General features: G+C 38.9%; 4 protein-coding genes and 1 long non-coding RNA gene across 5 annotated transcripts; 2 read left to right on the forward strand and 3 right to left on the reverse strand.

Annotated features, from left to right (window-relative positions):
* Positions 1–22: 22 nt before the first annotated feature.
* LOC106438198 (type I inositol polyphosphate 5-phosphatase 12) lies at positions 23–7210 on the reverse strand. Its single transcript, XM_022716027.2, has 11 exons — positions 6269–7210; positions 5919–6171; positions 5037–5838; positions 4838–4965; positions 4530–4614; positions 4279–4444; positions 4150–4190; positions 3812–4079; positions 3611–3734; positions 2936–3296; positions 23–2851 (listed from the first exon to the last, which is right to left on the reverse strand). Exons 1-11 carry the CDS (start codon positions 7119–7121, stop codon positions 2021–2023), a joined length of 3912 nt encoding a protein of 1303 aa, XP_022571748.2. The 5' UTR covers positions 7122–7210; the 3' UTR covers positions 23–2020.
* Positions 7211–9559: 2349 nt separating this feature from the next.
* Positions 9560–10153, forward strand: LOC125606876. The gene is made up of 2 exons (XR_007338128.1): positions 9560–9799; positions 9879–10153. It is a non-coding gene; the product is annotated as an uncharacterized LOC125606876 (long non-coding RNA).
* A 2551-nt stretch (positions 10154–12704) lies between these two features.
* LOC106438202 lies at positions 12705–14518 on the reverse strand. Its single transcript, XM_013879298.3, has 6 exons — positions 14276–14518; positions 13761–13946; positions 13516–13632; positions 13287–13436; positions 13126–13184; positions 12705–13037 (listed from the first exon to the last, which is right to left on the reverse strand). Exons 1-6 carry the CDS (start codon positions 14471–14473, stop codon positions 12902–12904), a joined length of 846 nt encoding a protein of 281 aa, XP_013734752.2. The 5' UTR covers positions 14474–14518; the 3' UTR covers positions 12705–12901.
* A 45-nt stretch (positions 14519–14563) lies between these two features.
* LOC125606870 (outer envelope pore protein 37, chloroplastic-like) lies at positions 14564–16895 on the reverse strand. Its single transcript, XM_048775826.1, has 6 exons — positions 16284–16895; positions 15828–15914; positions 15518–15697; positions 15313–15407; positions 15100–15220; positions 14564–14909 (listed from the first exon to the last, which is right to left on the reverse strand). Exons 1-6 carry the CDS (start codon positions 16662–16664, stop codon positions 14778–14780), a joined length of 996 nt encoding a protein of 331 aa, XP_048631783.1. The 5' UTR covers positions 16665–16895; the 3' UTR covers positions 14564–14777.
* Positions 16801–18932, forward strand: LOC106438203 (arogenate dehydrogenase 1, chloroplastic). Its single transcript, XM_013879299.3, has one exon. The coding sequence runs from the start codon at positions 16867–16869 to the stop codon at positions 18796–18798; it is 1932 nt and encodes a 643-aa protein (XP_013734753.2). The 5' UTR covers positions 16801–16866; the 3' UTR covers positions 18799–18932.
* Positions 18933–20808: the final 1876 nt, after the last annotated feature.

Genomic DNA, 20808 nt, shown 5'->3' on the forward strand with positions numbered 1-20808 from the left:
GCTGGATTAAATTTTTCTAATAATTTTAGGTATATCATTGTTACTTTCACAATTAAGACCCTGATATTTATACATTCTAACAAAACAGGGCCTAATTTTCTTAAGAATTTTTTTTTAGAAAACAAAACCTTGTGTAAATGCACTGTGTGCACTACCTCTAAGCCGGCACTGGGTCTGAGAACTGTTGACTCGGTCCAAACAGTTAGTTAAATTTATGTTTTGTTAATATGTAGAATAGTGGAACAGTAGGTAACTCTTTGAAATGAGAAACCCGGGATTTTGACCCCAAAAGCAAAGAGAAACCAGGGACTGAGATCATTTTTCAGTTTTGTTTCCTTTACTATTAAACAAAAGGATCCAATGAATAATTGCAGAAATAACCCGTCAAATTTAACGTATATATACGGTTCTGTCTTTTAGGCTTGAGTTGAGTGTACCTTATTTCGTATATCTTAAGGTAGCAACCAAGTGATTTAAAGATCCTTCATCATTGGCAATTTTGTTGATTCAAATCGGTAACTTAAATAAGAACAGATCAATGCTTGAAAAAGAACGAGGAACCTAATATTCAATGGAACAACATGGTTACGTTATTAAAAAAAAAACATGGTTACGTTACGGAACATGACAAGTGGAAATACTACGGAGGAAAAATTGGGCCAATTTCTTTAGAGAAAAAAAAAATTGGGTTGGGCCAATGATCACACCGAAAGGTTCCTCGAATCTCCCCTATATTAAATGCTATCCTTATACTTAAAAATGATTTCTTAAGTCAAACATTTGATTTAATCATATTTTTTCAAGTTCATGCACTTCAATTGACGTATTATTAACAAGAAATATAAGATGAAATGATCAATTAAGTTATTAACTGGTCAATTACACTTTTCCAGTAATTTCTTAATTAATTTATCAAGGTCAATGAAAGGATCATGATGCGCCGTAATAATACTAGCTGCATGTTCAAGGATCGAAGTTGAGTGTGACTCGATCTTTCCTTATACCTAGATGAAAACTTGCGTACGTAGAATAGGATAAGCTTGTAGCCTAAGTTATTTACGTTGTTAATCCACTCTTGATTATATGTTATGGTCATATATCTGATTCCCACCACCATCTTGATTATATTTGAAGGTAGACCAATCATTAGCACCGAGTTAAGTTTGAAAACTCGATGACGATAAAAACAAAATAAATTTGAAAACTCTAGTCACACAGTGTGATAGTCAAGACCAAAGTCCAACACAGATTGCCTCCACGTCCAAGCTTCTGCTGGTGTGACCATAACCGATAACACGTTTCAAACGGAGACCACCGTAAGTGTAATTAAACTCAACTGCGGTCCAGGCCATGGAATCAGGTATGACAACTAACAATAACTTGGAGAGCAAGATTTCAATATTTTGAAGATACTAACTGATAATATTATAATACTGTGTGGTAGTATTGGGAGTCTAGGGAAAGACACTAATGAAGTTGGAGAACATAACATAACGTTGGTGAGCTCTGTTTTTTTTTTCCGGGTTCGGATCAAGACATAGGCTAGACAAAGCACAGGTTTTGTCAGAAACGTTTTGTTTCAAAACCTGGTCATGAAATAAACGTTTAGTATCCGATCTTTGTTGATCAGAAATATTGTCCGACTCATCAAGGTTGTCCTAAACAGGCAACACAAAACCAATCAAATTAAAAATGTATTGAAGATGAGATTGAAACTCATTTAGAGTTATATCCAGCATTCAAATCAAGGATTCATATCCCTAATCCCCGGAAATTCGAACATATAAAACTCAAAACTAAGCAAAAAGACTGAACCAGAAACATTGAAATGGTCATCCTAAGCTTACGTACTTAATATATAATTAAGAAAAACTTAAAACATTATGAATGTTAAAAATGAAAAGAGTACAAATCAAAGTTGGTATCTGAATGTAAAATACAAACAAGTGAGTATATTCTACAGTTTTAAGTAGGTTCGTACTTAGTGTATTATATATTTACTGGTCTCTTGAAACCCAAGTCAACGTTTGTTGTGGCCACTACGGCTCTCCTCCCCCGTTGACGAGTTACTACTGTTCTTCTTCCAACTCTGGCACTTGTATGAGGTCGTGTCTCCTTCACTCTTGTTTTCACTTTGTGACGTGTAGGAACTTGTATCTCCTTCGTTCTTCTTCCCACTCTGAACCTTCCAAGAGCTCGAATCTCCTTCACTCTTCTTCTGAGGTTTGGAGCTTGAATCTCCATCACTTTCCTTTTGAGACTTGGAGCTCAAGTCTCCATCATCCTTCTTCTGAGACTTGGAGTTAGAATCTCCATCACTCTTCTTCTGACACTTGGAGTTGGAATCTCCATCACTCTTCTTCTGAGTCTTGGAGTTGGAATCTCCATCGCTCTTCTTCTGAGTCTTGGAGTTGGAATCTCCATCGCTCTTCTTCTGAGACTTGGAGTTGGATTCTCCTTTGTTCTTCTTCTGAGACTTTGAGCTGGAGTCTCCATCGCTCTTCTTCTGAGACTTGGAGCTAGAATCTCCTTTGTTCTTCTTTTGAGACTTGGAGCCAGAGTCTCCTTCGTTCTTCTTCAAACCCGTGGATTTGGAGTTAGATGGGATGGAGTCAACCCTAAGATTCTTAGCCGAGAAGCAGTGACGAACATGAACCTTATGGCACACAGTCTCAGTGGAACAGCTTCCTTGCACATTCACCACAAGTATTGCTTCTTTATCCCACGTGTCCTCACACCACCAATTCTCAGGAATCCCATCTACAAACTCCTCCAATGTATGGAACTCCTCATGGTGAACCGTGACCTCCACGGAACTATCCGGTTTTATAGTTCCTGCAGCTGGCATCACCTGAAAAGAAAAAACAAGACCAAAAAACACTTAACAAGACAAGTCTTGAGAGAGAATCTTGATCAAGACTTTGACCGTTAATACCTCAAGCCACCGTGGGAAACCGAACGAGACAAAAGGATGTAACTCCAACTTATCTTCATCTTCTCCCAACGTACTATGACTTTCACATAAGATCCTGAACACGGCCTTCTCCTTGACACATTTGTTGGTGATGCGAAGTACAAAGGTGTCTTGGTTCTGGAGAACAATGTTGTTGCTGCTGAGAACTGTCTCCGGAACATAACGTAGGTCGTTAAGCAACGCTATGACTTTCTCATTGGTCCTGATGATCCTCCCAAACTCTTGTCTCCTTACTGATCTATCAACATGCTCTATCTTCACATGGAACTTGCAACGGACAGGTTTGTGATCGCTCTCCGTCACGTCCATACAAGCATCATACCTGTCCATATGCGCCATAACAAAAGTGTTATGTTGATTCTAGAAGTGACTTAAATCTCAATGCATCAATAAAAGTGCATTTAGTAGATAAGATGTTTTCATAAAAGAAAAAGTAATATCGGATCTTGAGGTTGTATGGGTCTAACCAGTTGTAAATTAATCATTCACATAATCAGTTTACAATTTTAAAATGGGTATTGCCTCATCTATTTCTTTCTCTAAGTGTTTTTGCTTTCTTCATAGTTACTTAACATATTAGAAAAATCTTGAGAAGACCAGAGTTTGAATATTTGTAACATGAAAATAAAAGCTTACATCATGATTGAAGCAACGACAGGACAGTCTAGACTGCATTCAGATTCTGGACTGGTGCGTGTGTCTCTGTATATTACTCTGTCACACCATGCAGGAATGCGCTTTTTCTCACCTGAATCATAACCTGAGGAAGAGAGGGTTAATGATAAACTTTATAACACTCAATATGCTATACACACACTTGGAAAACTTTATGTGTACCTCCTAATCCAGGTCGGTGTCTTTCAAATTTATAAGTTGGAGGGAATGTGATTATCGCTTCACGCATTCCTTGGAAGACTTTTCCAGCTTTCATCTCTGCCCTAAGCTGATCTTTTTCTCTAAGCCAATCAAAGCTTCTTTGTGAGACAAAGTCTCTAGCTTCATCATATGATATATCAAAGAGCCTGTAGTTGAAATCACCAAAAAATACAACCATGTCTGCCTCAGCTAGGTCTTGTTTTGTCTCTTCTGTGTTGACGATTACATTCTGCAGAAAGTTCGATGAGTGTAAGGCAAGCAAGAAACTAGACATGATGAAGAACAAGAAGAGGGCTTACATTTGCGCTTTTTGTGGTATGAGAACATGTAGTCACACCAGCTGCAAAAGGTTAAAAAAACATGAGGTATACACATGCAGATACCTTCAGCAAAGAGAAGAGAGGTGAAAAGTGGGTATAGAGATATACCAGCTGGTGCGTTATTAGCATTTGATGACCGTGAAAATGACATTGTTTTGTAGATGTGATCAAAATCAGCATTTCTGCGGTTTACAGCTTCTAAATGTGCAGCCAAGTGACAGTTGATGAAGCACATGATCCTATCAAAGACCCTAATTCTCAAGCCTACACCTCCCTGGTTTGACATACAAAGTAAATCAAGTAGCATGCCTTGTACAAAAAGCTAGAAGAATATGTAATGAGACATAAGAAATACATACCTTGTTACCAATTGCACGTCCAAAACCACATGGAACTGCTGCTACATCAATGTCACCTACATGTGTTCTCAGATTCTTCCTCACCCTGAATTGAAATCAAAACATTTCAGTACACCACCATCATGATTACACGTTCAGTAAAAAAATTTCCTTTTGTAGCAAAGCATTTATTAAGAAAAATAGAGAAAATAATGAAGCTTAATACAAAGGGAAAAAAAGAAATCATAATAACTTGGTCCGGGGCATTGACTATTGTATGCACAATGAATGGCCATACTATCACTATAATGGATTGTTTTCAAACTCACCAAAGTGATATGAGCAAACCAGCTAGCTGCCTTGATCCCATGCGTTCAAACACTGCTTTCTCATCTAAGGTCTTCCCTATTGTGTCTATCCAGTACTGCCCTATTGAACTCCCTTCATTTCCTCCTACCTAATATAGAAACAAAAAAGAGGTTAAAAATAACATAACTAAGCTATTGTCTCTTTCAATTACTGTCTCACCGATTCTTTAGCTGCTGACATTGCCAAGAACCCAGCACCCATCTCTACTTCTTGCAAGCCTACAACAAGAATACCAACATCTGACGCTACAGAGCCTAACCAAGACATAAGTGCATCATGTGAAGCTTTTCCTTGTCCAACATTCCATGAACCGATCAAAATCCTAACACTATCTGTCTGTGCATAAGTCCGTTCTTTTTCAGACAGTTCTGATCTTATTATCCCATCAAGAGGCCCAGGAGAAATCACATGCCATCCACGTATACCACCATGAGTGGCTAAGCTGAAAATGTAACCATTAGCTGCTGCCATCTTTATCACTGCGTTATTATGCGCAACCCATCCGGCGATTAGATTGCCTTCAAGATCAATTATCTGAATGTGACCACTAACATAACCAATGTATATTCTTTCCCCAAAAGTGCAGAAACACAACACAGCACACTGGTGGTGATGGAAATCTTGCAACCTGTTTCCATTTCCGTCCCATTGTACAAGCAAACCGTTTGTGCATCCGGTCCAAACCATGCCATCTCCGGCTAATACAATTGCTTCTGTTCTTTTAGCATCTTCGTTTGCTCCTCCTCTTGTTGCAACTCTTCTAACAGCATCCGCAGCTCCCATGATAGCATTCCTTGAGCGCTGCAAGAATCCATGTGGCTTGTCCTTTTTAGAATTGGAAGCAATCTTAACCTTTGTCTCATCTTCTGGTGGCTGATCCTGCCCTGATGGCATTTCGACGCGGTTTTCAGTTTGGCCTTCTGTGTTGAAAACTTTCAGTAGCTCCTTTGTGCGACCATCCCTGCAAAGATATTGACACCTCCTTTAGAAAATCACTGCTAAGAAGATAGAAGCATCAACTTTTATGTATCATATACTCACCATAAGGAGAAGGTGTGAAGCTGAGCAGCCCATACTTTAGATCTTACATTATCAGCTAACAAAGATTTGACTTCAGAGGAAGATATGCTGCAGTTACCATTAACAGTAACTTGAGCCTTGAGATCAATCCCTGACTTCTCCACTAACAAAGCAGCCATATGTTTCTCCTCTAATCTAATAGAAAGTGATTTCTCCATAGTTTCCCATGTCCATATCTTGATTATACCACCTTCTGAACATGACCATAAATCACCTACATTTTCCAGTCACAAACTTATGAATTTAAGATTAAATTTAGCATTTATAAACTAAAATAAAATTGTTATTTGGTTTCGAGAGAGATTAATTACCATAAGAACTCATGATTATGGAATTTACAGGACCCTTATGAGCTTGCCAAGAGAGGCCTTCACTGAAAGGAGTATCATCCTCACCATCATCACTTTTATTATCAGGTCCATGATCCATCTTCCAAGACATAATCTTACCATCCTTGTGACCACTCCAAACAAGCCTATTCCCATTGTCAACCATCAAACAAGTGGTAGGTGAAGTACTCGCCGACTCATGAAACGGTGCAGCATCCTCATCTCCTCTCCTTACACGTCCGCTTAGACCACACCCTGGCTCGAACGCGTCATCAAAGTTCCAGAACCTAACACCGCTCTCTTGTCCAGCCCACAGTTGTGTTTCTGTACAAGCTATGTTCCTCAAGAATCTCCCAACCTGAGTCTCCTTAAGTGGATGCGGCCTTAGCTCTAAGCAAGGAGGCCGCGCGGAGTGCAACGGAGACCGCGTGGGGACTTTGAACATCCCCACGCCGCCTCCGGAGCCTACAAACTCTGGAAGGGGTTGAAAATCTTCTCCGATCTCAGGCTGATGTGTTATCAAGTAATCATCGGAATCGTTGATGTCTCCGGTGAAAGGAAAGGACGAGGAGTTGATGGTGGAGGCGTAAGGGTAGAACTCATCATCGGAAGAATCACCGGAGATACTGCAACCGGAGATGATCTCGGTGAGTTTGGGAATATCATCGAGGCTATGCTGTTGGCGATGGCGGTGGTGACGGACTTTTTGACCGGAGGCACGGAGCTGGTGGCTGTAGGAATGGATTTTACGAGGAGGAGGAACAGAGCTCATGGAGGCGAGGATGTCATCGTCGGTATCAGAGTGGTGGTGGTTGTTGTTGTTGTTAATTTCCATGGAGGAAAGATTGATGAAAGAGAGGAATGAAAGTAAAGAGACGAAGGAGATGAAGAAAATGTAAGAAGAGAGACAAAAGAGAGAGATGAAGCGTAGTGTTCGGGAGAAACATGGTCGAGAGAGTTTGTTTCTCTTCCTCTATCTTTCATTGACAATACGCGCCATTTTCTCCTTTTCGATTTTAATAATTATATATTTTAAAAATGGACCGTGCATAACACTCAAAAGGCTGTTAAACATACGAATTAAACATTAATGTTGACCGATAATCATAATCATAAATAAGATTTATAAATATCTACTAATAATAGCAATCCCAATTAATTCCAAAGGTTGTGTGCTTTTATAGGAAATTTGGAATCTCAATTTTTGTTAAAGGTTGTGTTTGTTCATTAAGGTGTCTTTTGATTAAATGTTGTATCTCTTCAGTAGTTTCTAATCTCAATTTTTTTTTCATATTTATTGGAATGTTTTCATTTTTTTATTTAAATGTATACAACTTTACTAGTAATCTTAAATAATTCCAACATATATGTCTTTTCATTATAATTTACTTATGACTGTTTATTAATAACCATTAATGGTAGGTACTTTTTCGTTTATAACTGTTTTCACTTATTAAAATTGTATCTTTCTAATTTATGTCTTTTCAATTATATTTAAGGGTGTCTTTTCTAAAAGTTCTATTTTGTAAAGTTGTGTCTTTTCCAATTAATTCATAAGGTTGTGAACTTTAGTTATGTTGAAAGGTTGTGTCTTTTGAAAAATATGTGTAGAGAGTTGTGTCTTTTCTAAAAGTTCTATGTTGTAAGGTTGTGTCCTTCTAAAAATTGTCTAAAAGTTGTGACTATTCATAAGTATCTTTTAAAAAGTGAGAAGTTGTGAGTATTAGAAGAATGCGACTATTCAGATTGAAGGGTTGTGACTATTCAAATAGGTTTTAAAAAAATCTATAAATAGTCACTCCCATGCATTTTTCAAATTAAATTTTCACTAATCTACTTGTTTTTCAAAAATAGTATTATATGTATTATGTGTTTAACGTCTGCTATGGATTGTGTGTTTCATAACTGTAAATTATTTTTTCCGTTTAATACTACTTTTGACTTGGAAATTTTTTATATTTTCCACTTATTTATTTTCAACCTAAATGTTTTTAAAAAATTGTTTAAAAAATCATTAGAACCATTTAAATGAATTATTTGCAATCATTTAAATAAATTATTATTATAATAGTTTGGATGAATATTTGTAACTGTTTAAATGAACCAATACAATTTTTGATTGTTAACCATTGCAATCTTTGGTGGTTAACCATTGCAATTTTTGGTCTCTATATATATAATAGTTGTGAACAATGAAAAAGATGCAACAAAATATTGAAAAAAAGAAAGAGATCGGTTTTTTTTAAATAAACACTATTTCAAGGCCAGAAGATAACAATCCCATAGGGAGAGACATACAATGTCACAATAATGAAACAAAACCCCAAAAAAGAAAGAAATAGACTCGGTGTTTGTGGGGATAAGAAAAATTAACTGTTTTCTTTCAATAAAAAAAGGAATCTCCAACAGAGATTGCATATCCAATTGTATTGAAAGGATGTGATATGATAACTCTTAAATTCATATTTGCAACCGAGTCTGCGTGAAATTGTGAATTCAACAACTGATTAAAGAGAGAAAGCATTGATTTTGAAAAACGTGTTCGATGCAATAATGATACGAGGAGAAAAGGAGTGAATTGTGTGATGGAATTGATCAAACACCAATCACAGTTATTGAAGTAAATTAAAATTAGTGAAAATTAAGGGGCAAGGGAGCCACGGCAAACGCCGGCAGCAGCCCCAAAGTCAGAGCAAATGAGAGGTGCTCCCTGTTCTTCTTTGGATCGTCGTGAGAGAGAGAAACAGTTACAAGATTACACACGAGTTTTACTACTTACAAATGAAATTTTGTTTGTATCTTTAGAAAATGCATGTGTTTCAAAGATATTAGAAGCACATGAAAAATGGCAAGATGCAATGAAAAAGCATCACTTTAGTGATACACCGTATTAATCGGAAACTAGATTCTGACCCACCCTTAAAACAATGAGTATATTTTTTGTTTTACATTTTTTTTATAAATTTAATTTTTATATTTATGACTTTTAGTTATATTTGTGCTTTTCTTTGTATATTTATAACATGTGTACTTTTGGAAAGCATTTGATACAACAGATATTTTATAAAATATATGATATATCTATTTTTATAAAAATGAGTTCTCGTGCGATATCGCACGAGTTTTTTACCTAGTTATATCTAATAACAATAGATTTAAAATAGAATTTAAAATTATTATTTGAATAACAATTGATTATGTCTAAACTCTAAAGTTAAACACTATTAAAATAAATTAGGGACTTGGCCCCGCGCAAGCGCGGGGTTGTTGACAATAATTAGCTTATATAATTTTCAATTGTATTGTTCATATACACTCATGAGAAGAAAATACCATAAGTTGAAAGAGAAGTGGAGGTGTGTGAATGTATTACTTAGTAGGGACTGTGTGTTCGTTTTACCTACTATCTCATATGGAGATGGTTTAATAATGGATCTTGATTTATTTTCAGGAGAAAACATCAAGACCGATGAACCCAAGAAAGAAGAGTCTAAGTCTGCAGAAGTCACAGAGGTAATCAACATGTAATAATGAGTATGAACTGTTCTTGTTTGGGTCAAGATATCATGTTGTTTTGTTTATTTGTTTTCAGAACTGATCAAAGGCTTTGGAAGTTGAATAAGACATTTCTATTAAGTTGCATAGCTTGGTTTCATCAGAAGGAAAATGAGATCAGAGACAATTGAATTCAATCCTATACTGTTTTTTTTTTTCAAATTACATTTTTCGTTCTTTTTTTTGTTGTCAATCTCATGATATCAAATATCCTATTTATGTTATTTGATTTGTTCAGATACATTTTACATTTCCAATATACAGACCAATCAGCTGCATTATTAAAATTTTCCATCCATCCAAACAAACAAACACAACGGATCTAAATGACATCATGAAAAGAGAACAAAAAGCTTGTTTCTATTAAACTATTTGACAGAGTTAAAAAGATCAGTAGTGCTCTGATGGTTCTATATTAAGAGTTGGGGACAAACCTAACCAACTATATACAGAAAGAGGCGTGGAAAGGAAGCAAAGAACACTTCTTCTTCTTCTGTCACTGTTCTTCCATATCAAAGAAACTCTGAGGCAAGGTAAAGTCTTCCTAGTGGTTAAGAATGTCAATGTCCTCAGCATCTGATTTCTGTTAAAAATCCAGAGGAAACAGATTAAACCATGAGAGATTCTCAGCAAGATTCTAATAGCAGCCAGATTAGAAGCCATAGCTATGTGTAGCATCACAATAGTCAAATCTTGGCTTCAAGGATTACTCACCAGCATCTCTATGTTGTAGAAACGATCCAGTAGCTGCAGAACCTCATCCGCCAGGAACTGTCGGTCAAAGCTATGTGATGATAGTAAAAAGACTTCTTTTAAAGTCCAGACAAATCAATAGGAACTCGGGCAAAGAAGCAAGTATGGGGAAATGTCAGACAAACCTTCTGCCCAGATACTCCATCAGACCATAAAGAACAAAGTGGTGATGTATGCCTATTGCCTGCACACCACATTACAACATAAAATCTGATTAGTAGAAAGCAAGAAGCCAGAGAACTGAACTGATCAGTGCCATGGATTGAATTGCAAGGGAAAATGATCCCTTTTTTTGGAGTAAAGGTTTATGCTTTCTGATCAAAAGCCATTTGCAGAGACATGACATGGAAAATATATGATTTTTTTTTGTGAGAGAAGAGAACTTGCCTCGGAGTTTAATGGGAGGATAGATTTCAAGAGCTTCTAATAACATGAGCTCCAATTCAACCTGTGACTGCTCCTGAGAATTAAATCCAAGAACAGAGAAACCTTTTAACATCTCAGAACAAAAGGAGGAGTTAATTGGCAGATAGAGAGAGAAACCTTGGAGAGAGAAGAAGCGGAGGAAGGTAAGACTTTACAGGGAGAGTGCACAGACATGTCATCTTGCTCTATCCATGTAGAATAACCCACTGATAGAGTTGTTGTTGATTTGGATACCTTTGTGACTGCTCATCTATATTAGAAATATTGTATTTGGATTAACATAAAGATAGAACCTTTCAAATATTATTTGATGTCTGCACTCCCTGTTCGCACCATCTTTCTCACTATCTTAAATTTTGATACAATTCATCTTTCTGTATAGAAAAAGGAGACAATCATCCTCTAATTCACACCTTCTTTGTTTACATCTACACAGAAAAAACACATCGATGATGAAAGTCATCCTATGTGTCAGTGACTGATGGATCTAAATGCAAATTATGTTGAGGGTAGCTGGTTGTTTTGGTACCTGAGTATGTTGAGGAAGGCAACTGAGATGATCTCAACACTTTTCTCGCGTTGTGAATAAGCCTTTATAATATATCCTGCATATAATTGAAATGTTATTTGCCAAACCAAGAGCAACAATGATTGTAAAGAGGGAGAAGCTACAAAAATAACTTAGAAAGGCATGACCCAATTTTGATGTACTTTTCTAGAGATTTGCAGCCTCCTCCTTCATGCTGACTGGAAAGAAAGAAGAAGATAAAGACACTAAAACCGAGAATTTATGCACAACTGATGATATATAAATTAAATTCTCCAGAATAAAGAGCTACTTATGATCGTATAAACAAACTCCTAAAAAATATCTTCTGGAGCTACCACCACATTAACAAACGTAAAAATACCAACGACCCTTAGCCACCTCCACGCAGCATCTCATCCTTCTCTTTCAGAACCGATGATTTTATGGAAAATCCACCGAAGATAAAGTGTATAAAGAATATGATTAGATCATCACAAAGACTTGTCTTTGAACGTAGATGAAAATCAAAATATATACTGAAGAACTTACCAAGAGAGACGAAGAAGAAGAAGAAGGCTTCATGATCTTCTCCTTGGTTCTCCTTGGAATCATAAGATCTGTACTTGGATTTGAAGAAATCCATGGAAAAGATGGTTGAGCACGAGATTCATAGCGAGTGGAGAAGAGACATCGCCGTTGATGAATCGGTGGAGAAGCAAGCCGGAGTGAATTTATACCTTCGTGGTGATTGTCATTACCTTGAACATGGAGATGAAGTGAAGATAAAGCTCTAGACAGATTTTAACCAGTCCATGACGATTGCCTGCAAGAGAGAGGAGGTGATCTCCGGCGAAAGAGTTTTCTGTTCTGAGGGAGATATCTATTAGGGTTATGTGGGAGTGACTTTAGGCTTTTTAGGCTTGAGTGAGTGAGTGATTTGGGCCAGTCCGAAAATGAAAATGGCAAAAGTCTGTTTCCAATTCATTGGGTTAAAGCCCAGAACTGTAGTGACATGTCATATTGATTGGCTCACAATATTTTTGCCTATGTGGCAGAGCTTAGGAACCAGGGATTTAGTCCCTTTTATATAGTAGGATGACTGAATAACATTCTCTAATAAATTGATCCAACTTTTTTTTTTTTTTGTAACACAAATTGATCCAACTATAACAACATTTTACGTATTGTACGGTAGACTTTTTACAATTACTCGGACTAGATGAATAAAACAATATTATCTAGACAAAAAAAAGATGATAAAAACAAGAATATGTTTTGATGTGTTTGATGGAGATTCACCATTTACATCGAGACTTGTATCTTCTCTGGGTTACCAGAAGAAGATAGTGGAGTCAATCGAGGTAGAAGAGAGTGACGATCTTGCGAAGATTTTTAGCTTCTTGACATGTCTCCATGAGAAGCTTACTGTCATGAAACGCAAAGCAGATTATTTGTTGTACTTGTGATATGATGTCCATATTACACAGCCTGCACAAAACAAACGAGAGTACAACGCAGTTTCATTATGTGTACATGTTCTTGAAGATTAATGTGATGATGAACTTAAGTCACGAACCTGCTGGCTTCTAGTAATGGCAAATGATCATTATGTGGCTTTTCTACAACATTTTGTACCTGTGAATGACATAGCAAAAGAGAAGAGTTTTCGGATTGTATATTGGAGATGCAAAGAATCCACAACAAGAATCTGACTTTTGGAAGTAGTTTTTTGCTTACTTTAGACAAGAGTTCTTGGCTCTCAGGAGGTTGTTTTTTCAAACTTTGAGGCAAAATGACTGTAAGAAGCTCTGGCCTCTCTGCTCGCAATGCACCTCTGATAACAGCTGCATTAGTTCCAGATGCACCTGAAGTATATATGTGATTTTTCTGCAAGAACCAGCTTTAGGTATACTTTAAAAGAAAAGACTTGGAGCAAAACACACAGGATGAAGCTGGAATGTCTTACTGTAATAACCATGGCGTAGCTAAGTATCTCAATCAGTTCTTGATGCATGAAACCCATGTTCCTTGTCCCAAAGAAGCCAATTGATCTAGGGCCTTGTTGCTGTATCGCCAATAGCTCCTGTTGATTTAACATGCACGGTTACAGCATAAGACTCATATTCAAAACTATGCCAATCTTACATATATAGCTACAGTATAAAGCTGAAACATTCAGGTAAGGCTGCGTGGAGAAAGTAGTAGTCTTACTTGTATGTAATCTACATCAGCGGCAGGTTTTAGCTCAGAGACTGCAACAGAGCCAGATCCTTCAACGATAGCCTGAGCCTGAGTTGGAATCCGGAGGCCGGAATCTTCATCTGACTCAAGCCCACATGTAGCATGATCATCTTCATTTCTCCAAATATCTGGGTTGTCATGGCCTTTAGGAAAGCACTGTACACATCATATAAAAATCAGTAGCGAAAAGCTGAAAGTAAAAAACAAGTGCTTTAGACTATTTGGAAGAGAGACAAACACAAACTCTCAAGGTCAAATATTAAACTCTTTATATATAAACGGCTGACACCTAACAACTATCTACCATTGAAGAGGAAAGCAATGAGAATAATTAATGCAGAAGACTAAAACTTTTAGGTACATAACTATCTATAAATGGGCAAATAAAACATATATTATTCTAACACAGTCTGTCCAATGCTACCATTGTCCGAAGAACTTAGCACATAAACTAAAAGAGAATTGAGCAAACAAACAGACATTACCATGGGAATAGATGGAGAGTAGGATCTGAATCGCTGTCTTCTCCCAGGGAAAAGCTGCCACCGGCAAGAACAAGAGTATCGGCGATTAAAGTTAGGATTTTTCGATCTGAGCAGCGACGGAGCTTGAGAATCCGGAGAAGGAGAAAGCAGGGGTGGGGTTAGAGGCAGAAGGAGCCTCAGAGGTAGAAACGAACTCATCTATCTATCGGTCTATATCTATCATTCAGTGAGTTTCGTTGAAGAAGACGAAGAAGATAGACACAGACGACGACGAAGTGTGCAAACACATAAAAACAAACAAACTTTTAATCGGAGAATATTCTCATTGTAGCTGTTAAGTCCAATGCTATATAGTTTCACACCTATTATACCCTTACACGTGTCAACGTGTCTTCGTGCAACTTTTGCAAAATATCGATAAATAAAGATGAGAGAGAAGTCAACTTATGGGTTTTACAGAGAGAAGTAAATTGAGATTATATGTGATTCAAAGATTATTCACTCAAAGGTCCCATCTTTTCTTGACTCGGAACATCAAGACTGAGGTTTTGATGTCATCTTGTGGAACTTGGAGCATGAACTGCACTTTCATCTTCATTGGCGTCGTTTTCACTTTTCCATCTTCATCCCCAACCTGTTGCAATAAACCCAGTTTTTAGTTGTGCTATCATCTCATAACATCCTAGCTTACAAGACTCCTGAATACAATCTTTTAAGTATTCTATTGCTGCAACACAGACTAGTCAGATGCTATCTAGAATTGAGTGTGTGGTGAATGTTTTATATGCTATACATTATGATCATACTAAAGTTTGGTGCTTTACCCATAGAGATGCCCAGCCAAGGCGTACATCAGAATCATAGCCAGCTTTGAACTTGTAGTCTTTACCATATGTGCGTTTGTACACTGCACTCCACATGTTTGAATCAAAGTTGTACCAGTAGCTGCATACCAAGTCATCATCATCATGATATTAATATAGCAGAGGAGATGGTTCTACAAAAAGATTAGGAGGAGACGCACTCAGACAACTAACCTCAACTTATCTGAGGGGCTAAACTGGCGCTTGAATGCAAATGAAACAGCATTGGAAGGAAGGGAGATGGTTGGGATGAAAGACAATGCTTTATCCTGTATGAAAAAAATAGTGAGGAAAGATATTCTATGACATACGTACCTTCTACAAGTTATTGTATAATACAACAAAAAAGCGGAGAAGAAAATTTTGTACAAGTCCAAACCTTATAAGCATATCTTAGCCTCAACTCTTCATCTGTGTACAGAGCAGAACAAACACCATTCATAGCTTGACGTTTGAGTACCCCGTTAACAGATACTATCCTCTTGCTCTTCTCCTCCTCCTCCACTTCTTTCTCTTGTACTGAAACTTCGCCAAGGGGGAACTTAAGAGTCGCTCTTGGCTGAATGAAGAGAAAACCGCCAAGTATTAAAATAAGCACTTAAACGTAACAAGCGGCAAAGGACTAGCAACCAAACTCTCGCAAATGCAAAAAAACATGGACAAAACCAAACAGAAGAGATGGTACTCACATAGCCAATAGGAACAGGTGATGAAAGCTCGAGAGAATAGCCAGGTTCAGCTAGATTTGCCTCCATAGCAACCTCTCCTTGTTGCGCCTGCAACAACATACACTAGTATTAATGACAAAGCTATATCCACAAATACATAGTAGCAACCAACATAAGAATCTAAGCCTTCAAACGTAATCTGCAAGTTTCAATAGCTACTAACAGTTATTTGATTAAACAGCTGATAGAGAGTTCTTCCTAATCAGAAACAATCACACTCTATCTATACCAGCCATATGCACAATAGGAAAGGAAACCAAAGTCAGCACCTTCCAGTGAAAAACAAATCCACAATCAAACACACAAACTGCTGTTCTGTTCCAAAAAAAGACAACTTGCCACCACATCTACTCTCATGTCGTCAATTTAGCCTCATAAAGAAGTGTTTTTTTTTTCTTCTCATCAGTAGAGACGTACCTTAACATTATGAAGAGCTCGGAGCTGAAGACGCGGGGAAACATCAACGGTACTCTTAACAAAAGCATTCTTCTCCTCGACATCATAGAGAACAGAAACGTACTTGGAAGTGAAAGACACCTGAGGCTGAGAAACCTCGCGCTGAGCGTTGTTGTGAAACGATAGCTTAAGCTTGGCGAGGTTATCAAAGATCTTACAAGACACTTTGTTAAAGAAGAGGAGACTGTCACTGTCGAATTCAGATGTGACCCGTAGCTTCGGCCTGTTCAGGCCCTTGAGAGAAGGAAAGACGGAGCAAGGAGGTGGTGGTGGTGGTGGTTCAGAGGTTGGTGATTGAAGGGCAGGAGAAGGAGTGGGGCTTTGAGGAGATGGATCCGCCATTGAAGTGGAGATTTGGAGGAATCTATCTGCGGAGAAGTCAAGTGTGTAGATGGAAGCGTATGAAACGGACGGTTGTTCTCTTTTTTCTTTTTAATTCTTTAAGACAATAATAATAAAATAAAGAGCTGTGTCTTTTTCTTTTCCAACGTGCAGTGAAAATGAGAATCCTCCGATCTTCTTCTTCCTCATCTCAGCCTCTCCAATGATAATATCTCATTCGCAGCATCTCCTCTCTCTCTTCCCAACAACACTCCGCCTCACAAAACCTTCTCTCGCCTCTCCTTCTTCTTCCCTCTCCTTTCCTTCTCTCTCCTCCTCCTCCATCTCCATGTCCTCTTCCTCTTCCTTCTCTCTCCCCACCGCCATTTCTCCCCTCTCCGATCCACCTCCTCTCCGAATCGCCATCGTCGGATTCGGCAACTACGGCCAGTTCCTCGCCGAAACCCTAGCCTCCGAAGGCCACACTCTCCTCGCCCACTCCCGATCCGATCACTCCGCCGCAGCCACCCGCCTCGGCGTCTCCTTCTTCACCACAGACCTCCACGACCTCTGCGAACGCCACCCCGACGTCGTCCTACTCTGCACCTCCATCCTCTCCACCGAGAGCGTCCTCAAAACGCTGCCGTTTCAACGACTCCGCCGCAACACGCTCTTCGTCGACGTCCTCTCCGTGAAAGACTTCGCCAAGACTCTCCTCCTCCAATACGTTCCCGACGACTTCGACATCCTCTGCACCCACCCGATGTTCGGCCCACAGAGCGCGAGTTCGAATCGCGGATCGTGGCGAGGTCTACGCTTCGTCTACGATAAGGTCAGGATCAGGGGAGATCGATCGAGGTGCGAGAAGTTTCTCGCCGTGTTCGAGAGACGAGGATGCGAGATGGTGGAGATGAGCTGCGCCGATCACGATCGTTACGCGGCGGGGTCGCAGTTCATAACGCATACGGTGGGTAGGGTTTTGGAGACGCTGAAGCTGCAGTCGACGCCGATCAACACGAAAGGCTACGAGGCGTTGCTTGGCTTGGCTGAGAATACACGTGGCGATAGTTTCGATTTGTATTACGGCTTGTTTGTTTATAATAGCAACTCCCTTGAGATGTTGGAGAGGATGGATTTGGCTTTCGAGTCCTTGCGTAAAGAGCTTTTTGGTCGTCTTCACGGTGTTGTGAGGAAGCAGTTGTTCGAAGGTGAGACACATCAATCTCACATTGCTTTGGATGTGACCATGTCAAAAGACGTTTCTGATTTCAAGTATGAATATAATGCTGATGACAGTTCGAGGCTTCTTAAGATTGGTATAGTCGGGTTTGGCAACTTCGGACAGTTTCTAGCCAAGACAATGGTCAAGCAGGGCCACACTGTGTTAGCGTATTCGAGAACTGACTACACTGACGCAGCTGCGGAGCTTGGTGTCTCGTATTATTCAGATCTTGATGATCTGTTTGAAGAGCATCCTGAAGTTATTCTTCTGTGCACGTCGATACTTTCGACTGAGAAAGTTCTCAAGTCGCTCCCGTTTCAGAGACTGAAGAGGAGCACGCTCTTTGTGGACGTGCTTTCCGTAAAAGAGTTCCCGAGGAATGCCTTCCTTCAAACTCTCCCGCAAGATTTCGATATTTTGTGCACGCATCCCATGTTTGGTCCGGAGAGTGGTAAAAACGGATGGAACGGTCTTTCCTTTGTGTTTGATAAGGTTAGGATCGGGATGGATGATAGAAGAAGATCTAGGTGCGATAGTTTTCTCGATATTTTTGCACGTGAGGGATGTTCTATGGTCGAGATGTCGTGTGCTGAACATGATTGGCACGCGGCTGGATCGCAGTTTATCACGCACACGGTGGGAAGGGTTCTGGAGAAGCTGGGCTTGGAATCTACTCCTGTCGATACCAAGGGTTATGAGACGTTGTTGAAACTGGTGGAGAATACTGCTGGTGACAGCTTTGATCTTTACTATGGACTGTTTTTATACAATCCTAATGCAATGGAGCAGCTTGAGAGGTTCGGTTTTGCTTTCGAGTCATTGAAGAAACAGCTCTTTGGACGACTACACGGTCTTCTGCATAAGCAGCTGTTTGGAAATGATAAGGAGACTCAAATCATGTTGGAGACAACTGGTTTGTCGACATTCAGATGAAGCTCATTTTCCTAAACCATCTTCGCTAAACTATAAAATTGCTCAAGTTAATGTTCCAACCAGTTTCAAGTTTCTAAACAGATATTAAATGCAAACAAAAGTTTGGGTTTGAGAAAAAAAAAAGAGTTTAGCTACTTCACCTGTGTGGTTACTTTTCGTAAGTGGTAAAGAAGAGGTTTAAAATATATAAAAATTATACTAATACACTGAACGCAAACAAAACGTAGATTCAAACTTGAAGAAATCAAAGATATGAAATTGTTTGTTTGTTAGAAATATTTAAAGAATTGTTTTCATCAAACCTAGGGACATCGATTTTTAGAGAACTTCCTCTGGTCATCTTATAGGGTTTTCATAAGCTGGTTCTGATACTATTTGTTACAAACAAACGCGAATCAAACTTGAAGAGAGCAAAGAGCAAAATGAATTGAGGAAAATAACTGTGTAGGATTTGTATATTATAATGTAAATGAATAGTTTTACAATTTTTAGACTCATATTTATAACAGTCTCAAAACTCGATTTCATTTTTTATATAAAAATACATATTTATCTAGAAAATGTAAATTTTTTTTTACGTCGGACCCAATTAATGATGAGTTTTTACTGGTGCACAGAGATTTAAGACAATATAGATTTCTCTATCGTTTTATTTTCACATTTATCTGCATTGATATAGAGTGGGTCTCATCAATGACTCAGTGCATGGTTCAGTGGTTCCTCAACGGGGAATTAGACAAGGAGACCCACTCTCTCCGTATTTGTTCATTTTATGTGGGCAGGTCCTATCAGGCCTATGTCAAAAGGCAGAGAGAGAAGGTGACTTACAAGGAATCCGTGTGGCTAGAGGTAGTCCTAGAGTTAATCATCTGCTATTTGCAGATGATACCATGTTCTTCTGTCGATCCTCAATAGCCAGCTGTGCGAAGTTGAAGAGTATACTTGAAGAATACGAGAAGGCTTCAGGACAGAAGATCAACGCTGCAAAATCCTCAATAACCTTCTCCTCCAAAACACCGGAGGAAATGAAAACATTAGCAAAGGAAACACTAGGAATTGAAAGAGAAGGAGGAACAGGCAAATATTTAGGTCTACCTGAACACTTTGGTAGAAGGAAGAAAGATCTCTTCACTTCTATAGTGGACCGCATAAGGCAACGAGCTTCCAGCTGCTCTACACGACATCTCTCCAAAGCTGGCAAACTCACAATGCTAAAAGCTGTCTTGACTACAATCCCAACATTCGCGATGTCATGTTTTGAACTCCCTGTGAGTTTATGTAAAAGAATTCAATCAGTACTCACAAGGTTTTGGTGGGACTCATCTGATGGGGTCAGGAAGATGTGTTGGGTAGCCTGGGATAGACTCACTAAGCCTAAAGCAGGAGGAGGGCTAGGACTGAGGGATATTCAACGGTTTAATCAAGCCCTCCTCGCTAAGCAGGCCTGGCGCATCCTCAATAACCCATCGTGTTTGCTTGCTAGAGTTCTTTTGGGTAAGTATTGTCACAACAGAGCGCTTATGGAGGTACAGGCCCCTATGACATGTTCCCACGGTTGGAGAAGCTTACTACATGGGAGGGACTTACTAAAAGGTTTTGTGGGAAAAGCAATAGGTAATGGTTTGACAACTAAGGTGTGGAAGGACTCATGGATCTCATTGGATAAAGATGTAAGACCTACGGGACCTATCCTAGAATCTGCTCTAGACCTCACGGTAGCAGACCTGCTAACATCAGATATGAAGTGGAACAAGAACAAAGTTGACCAGTACATACCTCACCTCTCCGAGGAGATCCGTTTGCTACAACCAGGAAACCCAGATACCGAAGACATCTACATCTGGCAACCGCTCCAAACTGGCAATTATACAACAAAGTCAGGTTATTTTGCAGCATCAATGAAAGATCATATCTACCCAAGACAGAATACCGACATTTTTGAGTGGGTTAAAGATATCTGGTCCGTGAAGTGCTCTCCTAAAATGAAGTTGATGATGTGGTCTATAGCTC

This window comes from Brassica napus, chromosome A3 (genome assembly GCF_020379485.1).
Source record: "Brassica napus cultivar Da-Ae chromosome A3, Da-Ae, whole genome shotgun sequence".
NCBI lineage: Eukaryota > Viridiplantae > Streptophyta > Magnoliopsida > Brassicales > Brassicaceae > Brassica > Brassica napus.

What these genes read in the sequence shown, in the direction of transcription:
- LOC106438198 (XM_022716027.2), bottom strand. Translation starts at nt 7,121, where the DNA reads ATGGAAATTAACAACAACAACAACCACCACCACTCTGATACCGACGAT. An exon ending in CATAATCATGAGTTCTTATG is followed by an intron (nt 6,172 to 6,268) that starts GTAATTAATCTC and finishes TGGAAAATGTAG; the next exon opens with GTGATTTATGGTCATGTTCA. An exon ending in ACACCGACCTGGATTAGGAG is followed by an intron (nt 3,735 to 3,811) that starts GTACACATAAAG and finishes TCTCTTCCTCAG; the next exon opens with GTTATGATTCAGGTGAGAAA.
- LOC106438202 (XM_013879298.3), bottom strand. Translation starts at nt 14,473, where the DNA reads ATGAGTTCGTTTCTACCTCTGAGGCTCCTTCTGCCTCTAACCCCACCC. An exon ending in GCTACGCCATGGTTATTACA is followed by an intron (nt 13,437 to 13,515) that starts GTAAGACATTCC and finishes TGGTTCTTGCAG; the next exon opens with AAAAATCACATATATACTTC. An exon ending in CCATTACTAGAAGCCAGCAG is followed by an intron (nt 13,038 to 13,125) that starts GTTCGTGACTTA and finishes TGTTTTGTGCAG; the next exon opens with GCTGTGTAATATGGACATCA.
- LOC125606870 (XM_048775826.1), bottom strand. Translation starts at nt 16,664, where the DNA reads ATGGCGGATCCATCTCCTCAAAGCCCCACTCCTTCTCCTGCCCTTCAA. An exon ending in GAGCTCTTCATAATGTTAAG is followed by an intron (nt 15,915 to 16,283) that starts GTACGTCTCTAC and finishes ATGTTGTTGCAG; the next exon opens with GCGCAACAAGGAGAGGTTGC. An exon ending in GGCTAAGATATGCTTATAAG is followed by an intron (nt 15,408 to 15,517) that starts GTTTGGACTTGT and finishes TTTTTCATACAG; the next exon opens with GATAAAGCATTGTCTTTCAT.
- LOC106438203 (XM_013879299.3), top strand. Translation starts at nt 16,867, where the DNA reads ATGATAATATCTCATTCGCAGCATCTCCTCTCTCTCTTCCCAACAACA.